This window comes from Impatiens glandulifera, chromosome 2, assembly GCF_907164915.1.
Source record: "Impatiens glandulifera chromosome 2, dImpGla2.1, whole genome shotgun sequence".
In the NCBI taxonomy this organism is placed as follows: Eukaryota; Viridiplantae; Streptophyta; class Magnoliopsida; order Ericales; family Balsaminaceae; genus Impatiens; species Impatiens glandulifera.
Window position 1 is genome coordinate 6,688,102 of NC_061863.1, and position 16,260 is coordinate 6,704,361.

General features: G+C 31.4%; 1 protein-coding gene across 1 annotated transcript; it reads right to left on the reverse strand.

The window, feature by feature from the left end:
- Window positions 1-349: 349 nt before the first annotated feature.
- On the reverse strand, window positions 350-16,012 carry LOC124925707 (light-mediated development protein DET1). The gene is made up of 11 exons (XM_047465782.1): window positions 15,808-16,012; window positions 13,960-14,384; window positions 13,647-13,875; window positions 10,719-10,892; window positions 7,627-7,695; window positions 5,338-5,394; window positions 3,050-3,130; window positions 2,796-2,960; window positions 2,212-2,307; window positions 1,908-2,007; window positions 350-633 (listed from the first exon to the last, which is right to left on the reverse strand). The coding sequence occupies exons 1-11, from the start codon at window positions 15,877-15,879 to the stop codon at window positions 494-496; spliced, it is 1,608 nt and encodes a 535-aa protein (XP_047321738.1). The 5' UTR covers window positions 15,880-16,012; the 3' UTR covers window positions 350-493.
- Between the last annotated feature and the right edge of the window lie 248 nt (window positions 16,013-16,260).

A 16,260-nucleotide genomic window follows, 5' to 3' on the forward strand; every position in this document is an offset into this window, starting at 1 on the left:
TTTTGTTGCATCATCGTAGTCTCACCTCTTGCTAACAGTGAATGTAGTATAGTCCAACTCTCAATTGTCTATTGCCGAGCAATTTTGACAAGCCCCAAAGGCCCGCTTCTCTAGCTAATTGTCCACATTTTCCAAGTTAATGGTCAAGATGAGAACAATTTGTGTGAATAGACTAAAAACCAGTAAAAAGAGTTTAAAAAATAAATTAGCACTTATATTTCTGGGTCATCCTTTTGCCTTTTTTCATTTTCTTAATGTATTTTCCTTTTAAGTTCATAAGAACAAAATAAAAATCACCTTTTAACTGTAAGAAGTTGAAATTGAAGCTTAAAATAATAGAAAACAAGACAAACAAACCCGTGTAACCTCATTGAGGAGAAAGTAATATTCAATTATCAATATTAAAACAGGATAATTGTTAACTAAGAAGAATATCCTATAATATAAAATAAATAAACTTGTTAAATTTGAAGCTTCTTTTCTTCTTCTTCTTCTACCAACGAAGATGAATATTTACAACTGATGGCTGCAAAAATAAAGTGTGCTGAATCGATAGAACAAGTGGCAAAAATGGATGAAACAAAAACGAAGATATTTTCTTCAAGCTGCTATCTGCTACTCCAACTTCTGGACCTGAACATTTATTTCGAAAGGTGTGAACATAGATCGATTGAAATAACAACTCAACTGGTTTAAATCTCAAGTTTGATTCTCACTAAAATCAGGATTATAGTAACGATTTAAATCTCAATTTTGATTCTCATTTCATTCTCACTGAAATGAGGATTATAGTAACGGAATGAAGCAAATGTCTAGTTTCTAATCGATGAAGATAATTAACACATCTGAATAATTTAAGTAGAAAGAGTTTTTTCTAAGCTACCAAACGTATCAGGTTCAACTCCCACGGTAATTGAAGTGAGACATCATGACTGTGGAAGATGGTACTGGCTTCTTACAGGGAATAAATCCTCATTTAATTTATTTATTTTAAATCTCCAATTTATAGTAAATGAAAAGAACAAAACATGCTAATTCAAACAGAAATAGTTTTGAGACCAAATATTTCAGGTTCAATTCTTATTAAAAATACCTGATTAAAGTAGGATTTTTCTCTAGGAAATAAACTCTCATTTTAAAAAAGAGAATAAAAAATCTTGAAAATAACATATCAAGATAGTTCAAATAGAAAGAATTTTGACTAAGAGACCAAATGTCTCGCGTTTAATTCCAATTAAGAATACCCTAATTACACCATGATTGAAGTGGAACGTCATAACTGTGAGGGTTATACTAGCTTCCTCCAAGGAATAAATCCTCTATTAAAAAAAGAAACAAATCTCCCGTTTCTAATAGATGAAAAGAAGAATACTTCAGGGTAGTTCAAGTAGAATTGTTTGTCTAAAGATCAAATATCTCAGGTTCAATTCCCACTAAGAACACCTTGATTGAAATGAGATTCATAACTATAGAGTGATACTCACTTCCTCGAGGGAACAAACTCAAAATGAAAAAAAAAAGTCTCAATTTCTAATAGATGAAAAGAAGAACACATAAGGGTACTTCAAATAGAAAGAGTTTTGCCTAAAAAAACATTCTCATTAGAATTTTTAAGTGGGGGGTCATGACTATGAGATCGTAAAACCTTCCGCTAGGGAATAATCTCATGATTTTCAAGAAAAAAAATGAAAAAAAGGTGAAGAGGCATAGAAGGCAAAATTATTATTTTTACTTATTCTAACATCATGACACCAACTTCAATCCAACTTTTATTGAGAATCGAATGAGACCTCAGAGCACGGTCCAAGTATTTTGACATCTGAGGTACCTAGGAAATGACCCTTTTATTTTTTATTTAAGATAATGCTTGAAACACATATATTGATTGATAGAATAGCCTAATTCACCTGGTTTTATTTTAAATTTCAAAGCATGTGGTGGCCTCCTTCCAATAAACTTGATTGGGTGATCCATGAACTGTCTATGCCGATCAGTGGCGGAAATTAGCTGAAACAATAGTTCAACATAAAATGTGATTAAACAACGAACCAAGATTCAGATGCTAATATTCAAACTGCCTCCGAAATGAAATGAAGCTCCAAGACAGATATTTGACAACAAGATCACACTAAATAAGAGCATAATCTATACATTCTCCTGAAAAGTTGTTACTTTTAGCATGAATAGTTATCTATTACAAGCTATTCATACCTTTTCATCAAACCGAAAGAGACTTTGGTCAAAATATGGAGATGGACTTTGTGACTGGCAGGTAAAAGGCAATAAGGATAACATCTTCTTCACGAACTGCAAAGTCTAAGTTGCTCCGATTAGTGATTGTCATGGTTTATTACATATAACAGTCGTTAATGTGGCTATTTTGTAATACACTTTTTTCAAGTGGATCATGATCTGATGTGGAAAATCTACATTTGTTTGTCAAAAAAATCACAAAGATCTAGAAAACATGATGTATCATCATCTACAAAAATATCTACACCAAATGAAACCAAAGTAAAAATACACTAATCAGATCATAATGTAGAAAATATTTTTTATTTTAAATAAAACAATAAAAATCACACTATAATCTAGATCAAGATCCAGAAAAAAAAAACCTTACAAAAAAAATAAAAGAACTTTCAATTTAAACTTTGGCGATTTGCTAATGGGATGACGCAAATCGGGACAAAATACTAGTTTCCAAATAGGCTGAATATGATAAAATTCATAGCTTGTCATTATCTTATGCTTTAATGGGATAAGAAAACAGAATATTGGTCAAAATTAATTACCTGAGAAAAACTGGTGAATTTGTTCTTGTTACATCTTAGTTGCTCAAGAGCATGAATATTATTTGAGTGAGAGGATATAAAATTCATATGCAATGAATTCTTAGGTGTTGCAAAGAAATGATCATAAAATTGTTCAAACAATAAATATAGCTCATCCGATGCATTCTGCAAATACGAGGAAGAGGAGATATATAATACTTGCAAGCAAAATATTTTTCAAGTGAACTAGAAACAAACTAGACTTAAAAGACTACCTGGTAAAATGCAATAGCTTCAGTTGTCTCCATGTTATAAACAACAAGGAATGCAGGGTGCTGTTCAACACTCCTATTCACCTATGATCGGAAACTTGTTACCATAAATTCGTTCATATGAGCAGAAAATGAGAATTGTAATTACAGATCGAAATAATTTTTTATCACAAAATGAAAGTTTTAATGGATATTCAATTGCAAGTCCCAACAATGTAATTGCCAACTTGCTTGACCTTTACCCTTATATCAATACTCAATGATTGTAGAAACACAAAGTATTATAACAAGACTCAATCCCTATATTTGAATAAAACAAATATACAAAAGCAATACAGAAGCAGAAAATGAGAATTGTAATTACAGATCGAAATAATTTTTTATCACAAAATGAAAGTTTTAATGGATATTCAACTGCAAGTCCCAACAATGTAATTGCCAACTTGCTTGACCTTTACCCTTATATCAATACCCAATGATTGTAGAAACACAAAGTATTATAGCAAGACTCAATCCCTATATTTGAATAAAACAAATATACAAAAGCAATACAGAAGCAGAAAATGAGAATTGTAATTACAGATCGAAATAATTTTTTATCACAAAATGAAAGTTTTAATGGATATTCAACTGCAAGTCCCAACAATGTAATTGCCAACTTGCTTGACCTTTACCCTTATATCAATACCCAATGATTGTAGAAACACAAAGTATTATAGCAAGACTCAATCCCTATATTTGAATAAAACAAATATACAAAAGCAATACCGAAGCAATACAGAAGCAGAAATGGATTTGTCCCTGAAAAGGTATTTAAATTTTCAATTAAGGTTGAATTTTACTTTAAACCAAAGAACAATAGAAAGTTGAAACGAATCCAAGACATAATCGACTCAAGGATAAACGGTCCGACCTATTCATTTTTATTTACTAACAGAAGAAATAGCCAAACTAGGTTTATTTCATTTTATTCTCAAATTTATTTCTATATATATTAGAACAAACTAATTGTGATATTTTAGGGATTCTAATTTATCCTAACTAAGGAAAATCAGCTTATACACTTGTAGGTATAACAAATTATGAGAATAATATATCAAAAACATATATTTTTTCTCTCCGGCTAAAACTTCTACAATGACACGCCATAAATATATACCACAAGAATTCTTATTCATTTTATGACTACTCATTGTCTTTTTAGACTCCAAAAACATAAGCATTAACTCTTTTCTTTTGTAATCAGCGTGCCCGGACCAGTTTAAGCATTAACTCCAGATATTTTCATTTGGTTTATTCAGCATTTACTATTCAAACACTTAACTAATTCAACATGTAAATTCACCATTCAACACAATTTTCAGTTTAATCTATAACTCTTAGGAATAAGAAAATCTGAACTAAATGAATGAATAACCCAGACAAACTGAAAGATAAAAAACGTTATAAGAACATAAAGATAATAGAGAGAAGAATGAATAATGTGAATTTTCTTCAATAGCAGCAAAACACAGCAGTGTCACTATGGAGGGAATGGAAATCCTTATATCATAATCTGATATCTACTACCATATAAATAAATGTAAGGGAACTTTTACTGTTAGAAACTTGATTACAATAGAACTAAGGGCCTAATATTAAAGGCTACACTAGCATAAGCATAAAGGAAATATTGATCAAATATAGAAATATTCTATAGAAAGTGATCTTGATGACAGCGTGAGCTCAGCTCAACTTTTATGGACGGTATTAAATTAAAAGCATAAACAAAACATAATTCAAAACAGGGCATCATAATCTAATCTAAAGCAAAAATATTTATTTATTTAAATATATATATATATATATATATATATATTATTTTATCCAATATCGACCATTTTCATTATGTTGGGTGAATTCAATCAATCCAACTGCACTTTAAATCGGTTTTCACATACAAACATCAGCATTATCTGTTTATCAAATTTAAATTAAAGCACACACACTAGTGCACCAGTTCCACTTCAAATGATTCTTGACCATTTCCAATTGGCATAAAGCAGGTTTATACTTGATGTTCAAGGGGGAAACGTATCAAAGAACTCTCTGTAGTGGTTAGAAATTGAGTTACCATCTCCTCTATGAGACATGGTAGGTTGCATTGAGAAAACGTAAGATATTAACTTAGTGAAACAAGATTTCAAACATCACCAGATCTCGGTGCCCTCAAGTTGTCCCTTTCTCTCTATATGGAAAAAGGAAAAGAAAATAGAGGCAGAAACAAAGATGAAAGAATGAAGAAGCCTCACCCCTCCATCAACGCTTCCAAACTTTATAAGTAGGTGATGTCGGTCCAAGAATTGCACCTGTTGAGCATGTAATTTCAGTTCCTCAAGAAGATGAGCAGCTTTATGTCAAATATGAAAGAAGAAAAAAAGTTTTATATGATCACACAACATGCAACTTTTCAAGCAATGCTTCCAAGGTTAAAGATTGCAGGGGCTCAATTGCCTGTACATAATCATACAGACTATCCAAACTACTTAAAGCCATTAAAGCAATGTGATTGCAAAATTAAACTGTTGTAATACACAAGTCAAGCACTGCTGACAATGACGAGTTACGTCAACTTATAAATTAATTAAATCTAAATTTTGTAAAGATGAACTAATCCAAAATTGGAATCCTGATTGAATCAAGTATTCTATTTCTCATTTTGTTGTATCTAAAATATACTAGTTAATATCAAACTCTCACTTAAATAATGAACTTGATTTCTATGATTTCTCAGAAAATAACTAGTGAACTTGGCACTTGATATAGTTTTTCATATTTTACATTCCATAGGTTCATGTATTAGTATAATCCCTAGTGTCCAAGTACATTTTGGTATAATATTTATCATTCATTTACTATATCTAAAAAATAAATTGATATCAACAATATTTTTTTTATTAAATTGTACTACAAATATCTTTAACAGTAAATAAAAAAAAATTATTTCAAGAAAGTTCTATATTAAGAAAAAATGACATCATTTGAAACGGTATTTCAATGTAGAGGTAGGATCCATGCAATTTGAGTTTGGGGCGACATTGCAATTATGAAAAAGTTCAGGCAAATACAATAACCTAACAATACATCTTTTTGGCTTCTGCTTTAGTTTAATTTGTGATGTAATAATAATTTAAATCAAGAAACCATTTCAATAATCTACTCTCTCATCCCATTTTATGGGATCCATTATTTGGAAACCTATTTTTTTTTTCTCTTGCATCAAATCAATCGCTTTTTTAAAGTACCCTTATTTCTTTTTTCCATAAGAAGATTATATTCTCTTCTTTTTTCCATAAGAAAATATTTTGAGTTTTAAATATCTTTGTTCTATATTTGGAGCAGATGTTACATGGTGAAACAAACATGTCAAATCTAAGAAGATACTTCCAAAATTTAAGATGTAGATGGCCCTTCGAAAACTTATGTTAGAAAGTAATCAAGAAAGGCCAAGATTAGAAACAAAGTGAATAAACTTTCTTTTGATCTATGTCAATTTGGGTGGTGATTTAGATTCTTTCTTGGATTATTAGATGAGAAAATAACTGAGATTAAAAATATAGAGTTTGAAAGGCTCTATTTTAATTCAAAGGAGATTGACTTTTTATCGGATTGCTTAGGTGTTGTATTGGGGATTTGGATGTTCGGCTTGAAGGGCCTATTTTGTGTTTCTTGAAGATGTATTTGAGTCTTTGAAACTCTAGAAACAATCATTCCGAATTTGGAGCTGTTTTTGAGAAGAGTGAAAATGATGATGAAGTATTTGATGACAAACCTTGCTGTGGAATCTTAAGTTTTCAGCTCTTATTTTTTCTTAACATATTCATCAAGAGGAGGAAAGACTTTCTAAAAACATTGTGATTCAAATGGCTTTTTGTGAAGTCAATTTGAGATGGACCTTCTCAGTTGGAAGATGTGATTTGCATCACAAGTTATATTGAGTGAAGATTGAACTTGAGAGCGAAGGAATGTGCCTTTGGAATGATGAATTCTCCAATAGAATGACCCCTTTCTTGCTTCACAACAAATCCCACTTGGTTTGAGAAAATGAAACAGGGCAGAAAACATGGGTCAATTTATTAATTTATATGATTGGCTTCTCAATTTGATTTTAAAAATAGCACGTGGGTTCCAACAATAATATTAAAAAAACTGACAATATCTCAAGTAAATAAACAGACGAGCGTTCTTATATTAACATATATTATGGTATCCTGACTACTGCCTTTGAATCTACTAAATAAAATTATAAGAAATTTACTCTGATCCAATTGTTTAATAAGTTATATTCAAATGTTAGGGCCACTCATGTGCTTAATATTTTGAACTCACTGCATTACTTGGACAAACCCACAAATCATAAAAGCAGTAGCAGCTGAAGACTACAATAATGTTTCTTAGTTTATCCATGGGAGAAATAGAATTTATATGACTGAGCTATAAGCTGTTGCAATTGTTTGTTATTGTAAATGAATTCCACAATAATTCCAGCCACAAAGATTCTAACCTTTTGGAGAAACACAAAGCAACAGAGTTATGCTCACCTTATAGATGAGCAAATCAACATAGTCTTGAAAATGGAAGTAAAACTTCTTCTTCAAACACTGGATTCTCTGGTTAAAAATGAAAATAATAGCTCAATGTAATAATGTAAAGAATAGCATGACAATCTAAAAATACAGTAGCCTAACTAAAATATTCCAACAAAAGAACATGTACAAAATTTAAATATTCATACAAAAATATTGCTTCAGGAAAAAGAAAAGAAGCCAATGCAAGAGATTCTCATATGATCAAGATTATAGGGAGCCCAAAAAATAGTTATAAAACAGAACAGTAGTAGTAAATTATAAGGGGCTTGGAATAAGTTATTGCTAAATACCAAACTCTGAAGAGCAACATCCCACTCTAAGCCAAGTTATGAGGTCCCTAAAAGTGCCTCTCAGCTTTTCCACTTTGCGGCCCAAATATGTAAAAAAGAAAAATATGTGCCTCTCAGCTTTTCCACTTGCAGCCCAGATATGAGGTCCCTAAAAGACCAAATATGTACGATACACTTTCTCATAATGAATAAATAGATATATTGTGCTATTTGAAGGCCATAATTGCCCTTGAACTTTTGTGCACATTACTCCAGCAGCCTCCCCCGATAGTCGATTTTAAACTACCCTCAGTTGGTTAGACAAATAACTAAGCATTCTCTACAAACAATGGGGATTTGAATTAGGAAACGATTATGGTCTTAAAATGCACAATAACCTATTTGCTCATTTTTGAAAAGTTCAAACATATTTGATCTTTTTACTATTTCATAAAGTCCTTTCACGTGTTATTAGAAGCGTGGAAATATCAAGGCTTATTTTCAACAACACTTTTGTTTTTTCAAGAGACATTAACTCTAAGCGGTTGGAGTTGTGTCTTCCCAAGGCTTATTTATGTTTATTTAGGTAGTTGCTTTATGTTAGTGTCTTCTTATTTTGCCTATACATTGTAGCTTCCTTCGTAGTAGTTTATTATTCTAATATATGAAATCTCATTTCTCTTCTACATGGTATCAGAGATCTAGGTTTTTCCGCTACCTCCGTCAATGGTTGGTGTAGCCATTGATGAAGGGTTCCAATAATATCATCTTCTCACATAGAAATCCATCACTATTCTATTCTATTATTTTCTTTTATATCCCTACTGAAACAAGCCAAACTTGGTTATGTTTGACTTTGTTTGAAGCCACAATAATTGCAAAATTTAATTTGATTCTTCGCCCAACACTGGATTTCAGAATCGAATAGAGCGACCAATTCTGTTTCTTAAGGCTCTGTTTGATTTCAGATTTTGGATTTTGCCACAAAAAAAAAGATAAATAATTCATGTTTTGTATTTCAGGTTCACTCAAAAGAATCGAGCCTACAAAGGACCCTTAGGGTCATATCCTGTTTGGGTCATCTCATTTAGTGTTAAGTTATCTCAAAGTGGCCCACCCCAAAAATTCAGAACGCATCTAGATTTTGGCCAAAGGACAACCGAATTTTTGGCATCGCCTCCACATATACTCGATGTCGTGCATCTGACAGAAACTTTTGTGTCGACTGTCAATTCAAAGGTCTCCATTACGTATCCACAACTCCACTATGCAAGAATTTTGACATTGACCCTCTATTCAGTGTTTGTCTATAAAGCCACTCTTTTTGTGTTGAACTTTCGGGTCTTCCCATTTAGGCTGGAATTTACCGCCTAGTTTGAGGTGAAGTGTGGAAATATCAAACTTGGCTCACAAGCTCACTCCAAACAACACATATTTATCTTTCTAAGAGACATTAACTCCAAGTGGTTGGAGATGTATCATTCCAAAATAATGCTTATTTATGTTTATCTAGGTCATTATTTTATCATTAAGTAATGTCTTTTAGTTTTGCCTATGAACTGTAATAGTTTACCAATCCAATTATATGAAGGAATCTCCATTCTTCAAAATTCTACAAGAAATTTTATGTGCCAGGCATGTTAGCTATTGAAATTCTCTAACCCACAACCAAGGTTCTTGAGCTTGCAAGTTAACTCGTTATGATTCTATGTACAGAAAAGGGGTGTCACAAGTTAAATAAACTCGTTTTATGGTGAACTAGGGAACAATTCGAACTAACAAATTATACAACCAATAAAGTCAGCCTTTTCTACAGCATGGGATCATTTTTTACCAATTGTAACTTTATAAGATCCTTTTTATAGTAAAACATTCTTATCATTATCTAAAGTATATTAAAATTATTATAAAATTAATCATTTAGCAAATGAACTTTTAAGTATGCCAAAGTTTATATTTTAATATTAATTTACATTAAGAATATTGCTCTCCTTTGACCTATTTTTATCCATAAATTATTAAACATTTTAATATAAGCAATTTGATTAAATATTACTTTGTTCATCAATTCAGTAAATACAGAAACTTTGAAGAATCATTGTTGCGTAAATAATTGTCAGAGTTGTTCTAGTTCTAGTTACGCATTAATATAATTATACTTAGTTATAATCCATATTAGTGTAGGACATTAAGAAATTCTACATAACATAATATATTGAAAATAAAATTTTACTGTCTTCTTTTTCATCATTCACAAAAGGGAAGGAACATTTCAGGGTGGGAGTATTTTAAAATCGTTTACAAACTAATTAATAGTTAGTCGTTTTCTTGGCCGAGTACAACTATTTTGTTAGATGAATGTTTTTTTCAGGCATGAGAGTAACCTAATAATTAGCTCTCTTTCTTAGGCATGGCTCATGAGAGCAGCCTTTTTGTGCTCTCATTTAAAAAAATATTATTTTACCTGTCTATAAGAAAAAGTAAGTAAAATTTTAGTCGTCTCTCGCTAAAGGAGGATTCCGCACATCCCTCTCTCTCTTTGTCGGACCGTTAGAAGAGAAGGAAGAAAGCAAACCAAGCTCCACTTGAGCCACATCACTCACTAATTATTTATTTATCATGGACTTTAACTAAACTTTGATCTATGATTAGCTAAAATTCAATGTAGTTGTACGATATCGAGTCATGGAAAAGTTGATTGCTTGACCACATAAACAGGAACCCCAATTAAACAAGTTATTAGAAAGCCAAGAATATGATAGTCAGTTGACTAACCTGGGCCTGATCAGTCTGTTCATTCCATGTCCCGCGAAATATGAAAGAAAGCAAGCGTTGTTTGATTGCAGTTAGGAAAGAGTTCTCATAAATAGATGGCTCCAAATATGTGTCATTCCCGTCTTGATCTATAGCCTCTTGATGAAGTTTACTTTTGTTGGGGTTTTCTAAGCCCTATAATATCACAAGATAAATGTAAGTAGAATGATCTAGATATGAGAGAGATCGTCAGCTTAAAAACAATACCAACATGGGGATATTAAGATATTGAACTTGACATTAGGAATGATTTGGCACCTCATTGAAGGGGATAACAAGGTTTCTGAAGGCTTTCAGCTAAGTCCTTCAATTGTATTTTTATCCACAGATCATCCTTAAAACATCCTAAGTACATAAAACTTTCAGCTTTGAGTATTTTATTTCATAATTTTTCTATGTTTCAAATAGAAATAGGTCCCGAAGATAAAATTATTTTCTAAGAAAAAAAAAGGTCCCTCAGAAAAGCTAGTTCTGGTATAAATGTAAACCTAAATCGAGTATATCCTACTCCTATTTCTAAGACAAATTTTTCAAAATTCACAATTACTAACTATATTCATGATCAAAATATTCCAAGTCATTTATAGTATACTAAGAATTCTGCCTATGTATAAATAAGAAGAGTTTTCATTTCTAAGAATTTTTTTAAAGAAAATTCTAATAATGGATCAGCTAAAAGTGTCTTTAACAGAAAAATACTATCATAGAGAGTGAGAAGTTCTGATTTCTAAGCAAAAAAAATTCCACATGAGAACTTGAGAAGTGGAGAGCAAGAACTTGAAGGTAGATAGATAGATAGATCTCTTGTAGTAGATTGGCTTAAAAATTCAAAAGACCTATGTTTTCATTAACATTTTCAATAATGATCAAGAAATAAAAATACAAGAAATTTCATATTTACAGAACCATCTAAATATCCCATGTGGACTCAGGGTACAACTTTTCTACTGTATGAATACAGCCAAGATTCTATAATTTTCTATTCTATTACTAAAGGATCTAGGTACATAGGGATGCAAGAGAATAAAGATTTTGAAAGATTCAGATTGTTTGAAAGGCATACACATTTTGAACTAACATTCCTGCTGAATATGTGCACCGAATTATTCTAGGAACTAAGAAACAGTAAGAATGCATCAAACTGTAAAATGTGTTCTACAAGAAGGTTAGCTAAACTGAGACTGGAGATTTTACCTAGTTTTCAAAGAGTGGACTCAACTATATTTTGTTGCTCATGGGTATTTTTCTTAGACCCCTTATGAGGTAGTAGAAACCAGATCTTCATTTCCACATCATATATTCACTTCCACTTAAAAATAGATAATCATGAATCTCTAATGTAACTAAAAATGCATATTATATCTTATATCTTCGTAACCATAACAGAAACACGGGAAAGAAAATATAGTATATTACAACTGATTAAAAATATATAAATGTAAAATCATGCAAGTGAAGTAATTTGGCTATATGCATTGAACAATATGTACAGTATGTGAATCTTTAATTCTGAAAACAACAAATCCTAATCAGACATGATAATGATAAATCAATTCTACACACCTAGTAAACTGACAATAAAAAAAGACAGCAGAGATAATATTGAGCAGTTTTGTTATAAGAAAAAATCATGTTGATCATGATCCCAAAAAATCTACATTTGATATGTTTGTCAAAAATCACAATGATCTACAAATTTGTAAATAATTCGATCATGGTCAAGGAAAAAAACTCTATAGAAGCAAAAACTTAAACTGTAATTTGGATCATGATCTAGAAAAAGAAAATTGCATATCAAATGAAGCATCAAAATCACACTACAATCTGGATCATGATCCACAAAAACAATCTGATTATAATCCAAAAAAACTTATAACTTTGGCAGTTTTTCAATGAGATCGTGATTGCTACAAAGATTGTGAGACAATCCGTTCAAAATAGGCTCAATATAGTTGAAAAATACTAACTGATCTATAAATTAATAAATAATTCGATCATGGTCAAGAAAAAAATCTCTATAGAAGCAAAAACTTACACTCTAATTTGGATCACGATCTAGAAAAAGACAATTGCATATCAAATGAAGCACCAAAATCACACTACAATCTGAATCGTGATCCACGAAAATAATCTGATTATAATCCAAAAAAAAACTTATAACTTTGGCGGTTTTCCAATGAGATCATGATTGCTACAAAGATTGTGAGACAATACGAGTTCCAAATAGGTTCAATATAGTTGACAAATACAAACTGAAAATTTCATATACATATTTCTCTTTAATATATCTTTTATCAAACATACAAAAAGAATTGCATACAAATTGGGCAATGGAGAGAAAGAAGTAATGTAGGAAGGAGAAAAAAGACAATATGTAGTAAATAGTGTAGAATTAAACTTTTTATAGAAGAAGTAGAGATAATAATGTAGAATTGTGTTTGATTGTACTCTAGGTGAAAAAGGTATTCTTCAGGGAAGAACTAATAATAAAGGTTCTATAGAGGAAGTATGAGAACTGCAAATTAAAGGTTACTAACTAACAAGATCAAGAAAGAAAGATATCTTAACATTCTACTACTTTCAGTTCATTCTTGTTACTGTACTTTTTGTTTTCAACAGTTACGAATTATGTTCTTAGTCCTACTCCACATGATGGAATTTCTCTTTTACAGGTAACTTACAAGTTCAAAATCATTGCTAGAATTACGAGTCTAACAATTTTACATCACGGTCCCCTTGAACTTTATTATTATCATTTTGCTTCAAGTCAATTCTTCAAATATATCATATCTAAAAAAAACAAGTACAATGTGCAACGCGTTTCTTGACTAGTTAAGAGAAGAATATTTGGTTGACCACTTTGAAAATTTAAAGATTAATGACACCCACCTGTGCATTTGAATTGAGAAAAAGTTCATCATCCTCGTGACAAAATGCCCCAATTGCTCGAACATCTACAAGATTGCCTGAATCCCTAATTTGGAGAATGTGAATTGTTTGGTAACGAACTGACACTATTGCCAGTAGATCGTCATACAAAAATGCACCCATATTATGGGACATATTTATAAAATCATTATGGAAAACTCTTTCATCAAGTACAACTCCATCTTCCAATCTATGAAAATCAAATCAACTCAATTAGCCACAAGGAATAGGCCCTGTACAGTTAGGATTACAAAGAAGTAACAACACTACAAACCTTAAAAGATGAAATGTTGTCTTCTCAATGGAAGGCACTCCTTGAATTGCTCCTCCAACAGCGGGTGCATCTTGTACATGTGGGGTCGAAGTTGCAAAAATACCATACCGGTTACCCTCCAAGTAAATGAAGAAGTCTTTGCAGATGAACTCACCACCAGTTGCAAGTTGTGTACAATATAGTTGGACAAAGAAACTATCGAATCTCTTGGATTTTGCAGGAAGATCATGAGAATCACAATCTTCTTTGTATGAAAACGATAACCATGTCGGTCTATAAACAATCAAATCCTGATAGTTTCTGCTAAAGCTTATAAGGTAATGACCATCATCAGTAAACTTTCGGAATGAATGATCAGGACACTCAACATCATATATGCTACAATTGGGAACTATATTCTCATAAAATCTCCTAGCATGGTGAAACTGCATGAAGCAACCCATTGTCAATATCAAACAGAGAAAAAAAAAATCAAATTCAAAAGATATGTTAGCATGCATCCTTGAGTTGAATGGAAAGCCAAATGCAAAACTTATAACTAAAAGCACTCAACAACTTGCTCCAAACTATCATCAAACTTTGGAGTAAGGATCCGATATCTTTTCTTTTTAATTTTTTAAAACCAGAGTTTATTCCTAGAGGACGCTAGGACAACCCCCACGACCATGCCTCCCCACTTCTAACAAGGTGTTCTTAGTGGAAATCGATCTTGAAACCTTTAGTCTCTTAGACCAGACTTTTTTCACTTGAGCTACTGGCGGGTTAATAATGATCCGATATCTATAAATCAAGAAATCCACAAACTATCAAAAGCAGAAATCATAGGCCGCACCATCAGAACTCAAAAAACCCCATGGCCAGAAACCATGACAATGAGGAAGTTAAACACAAAAGAGTATTTTGACTCTTTTTCTCAGTTTGATTTTGGTTGTCTATCTCTTACCATATTTGTGACATTAATTTGTTTCCTATTCCATGCTTTCTTCCACTTTTGATTTCTCATAAATGGAAAGAAGCACTCACTAGTTTTATTTGCAAATTAGTTATGAAGGAAGAGATTCACTTTAGTTTCTAATGCAACTTATAATGGTTATTCCTTTTTCGTCAATCAATAAATAAATTTTCCCCAAATGTAAGCTTGAAAAAATAATCATTGAAAGAAGAAATAGAAACATATATTAACGATTTCTCCCATCATGCATCATCTTAATGGTCATATTGAGAAGCAGAAGGCAAAATTAAGAATCAAATTACATATCCACACTTATGGTGTTGAGAACTTTGATGCTTTTTCTCTACTTATAACCTAACTAAATACCTGTCAGAAGTGTACCATTTTATTTCATCAGATTCTATACAAATGTAGATTTGTGTGTACAAGTTGAACAAAAACAATTATGGACAAGATCAGGAAAAAAAAAATGCTTCCAAGGGAAGGGTTCCTATAGATGCATCACCCTAATGATCTTAAGCATATGTGCAGATGGAAATACTCTTAACTGGAATAATATGAACAAATTTGATCAAAATTAACATGAGAAAATTAAGCACAGAAAATTTCAACTTTGTTAAACCCTTTTAACCCATAAACCACAATAGAGCATGTGCAGTTTCGATACATAAATAATCTCAATACGGCATGTGTTATTGGTTGTAAGATCAAAAGGAGAAAGAAGTAACTAATAGTGAGCTAAACTTATACAAGACGAAATAGCTTTGGAAATATCAAAATCGAAGATTTCTCGGGTTGTAGCAAATCAAAGAGGTGCAGAATTAAGGCGATATAAACGAAAGCTAGAGATTGATGAAAATAAGAAAGAAAGAAGGGTTATTTTTGCTTTTGCATACACTGGTTCCAGGAGCAGGAGTGTGAATCTGACGCTCAAAAATCCGCGCAGCAACATTGTTGCTTCTAAACATCAGTTCGTTGAAGAAAATTCAGGGTTGAAACGCGATTTATTGAAGGATTCAAAGGATTTTCCAACAGTTTTAGAGAGAAGAAGATAAAAAAACCAATGCCAAGGATGGACAGAAGCGGGACAACAACAACGAACATAAAAAGAAAATATTAAAGGACAGACAAACATTTGGATTTATCCATTTGAATTTTTATTTATTTTTATTCTTGAGTTTCTATCTTTATAGATTTTTATGTGATTATATATCAAATTGTGTACTGTTTAATTAGTAAAATTGGAATTTTATCATTCAAATAATTAGGTAACATAATTAATGATAGAATTTGAAATAATTTAATTTTTCATAATTCACTTTTTTTGATTCTTACTTAAAATATTTTAA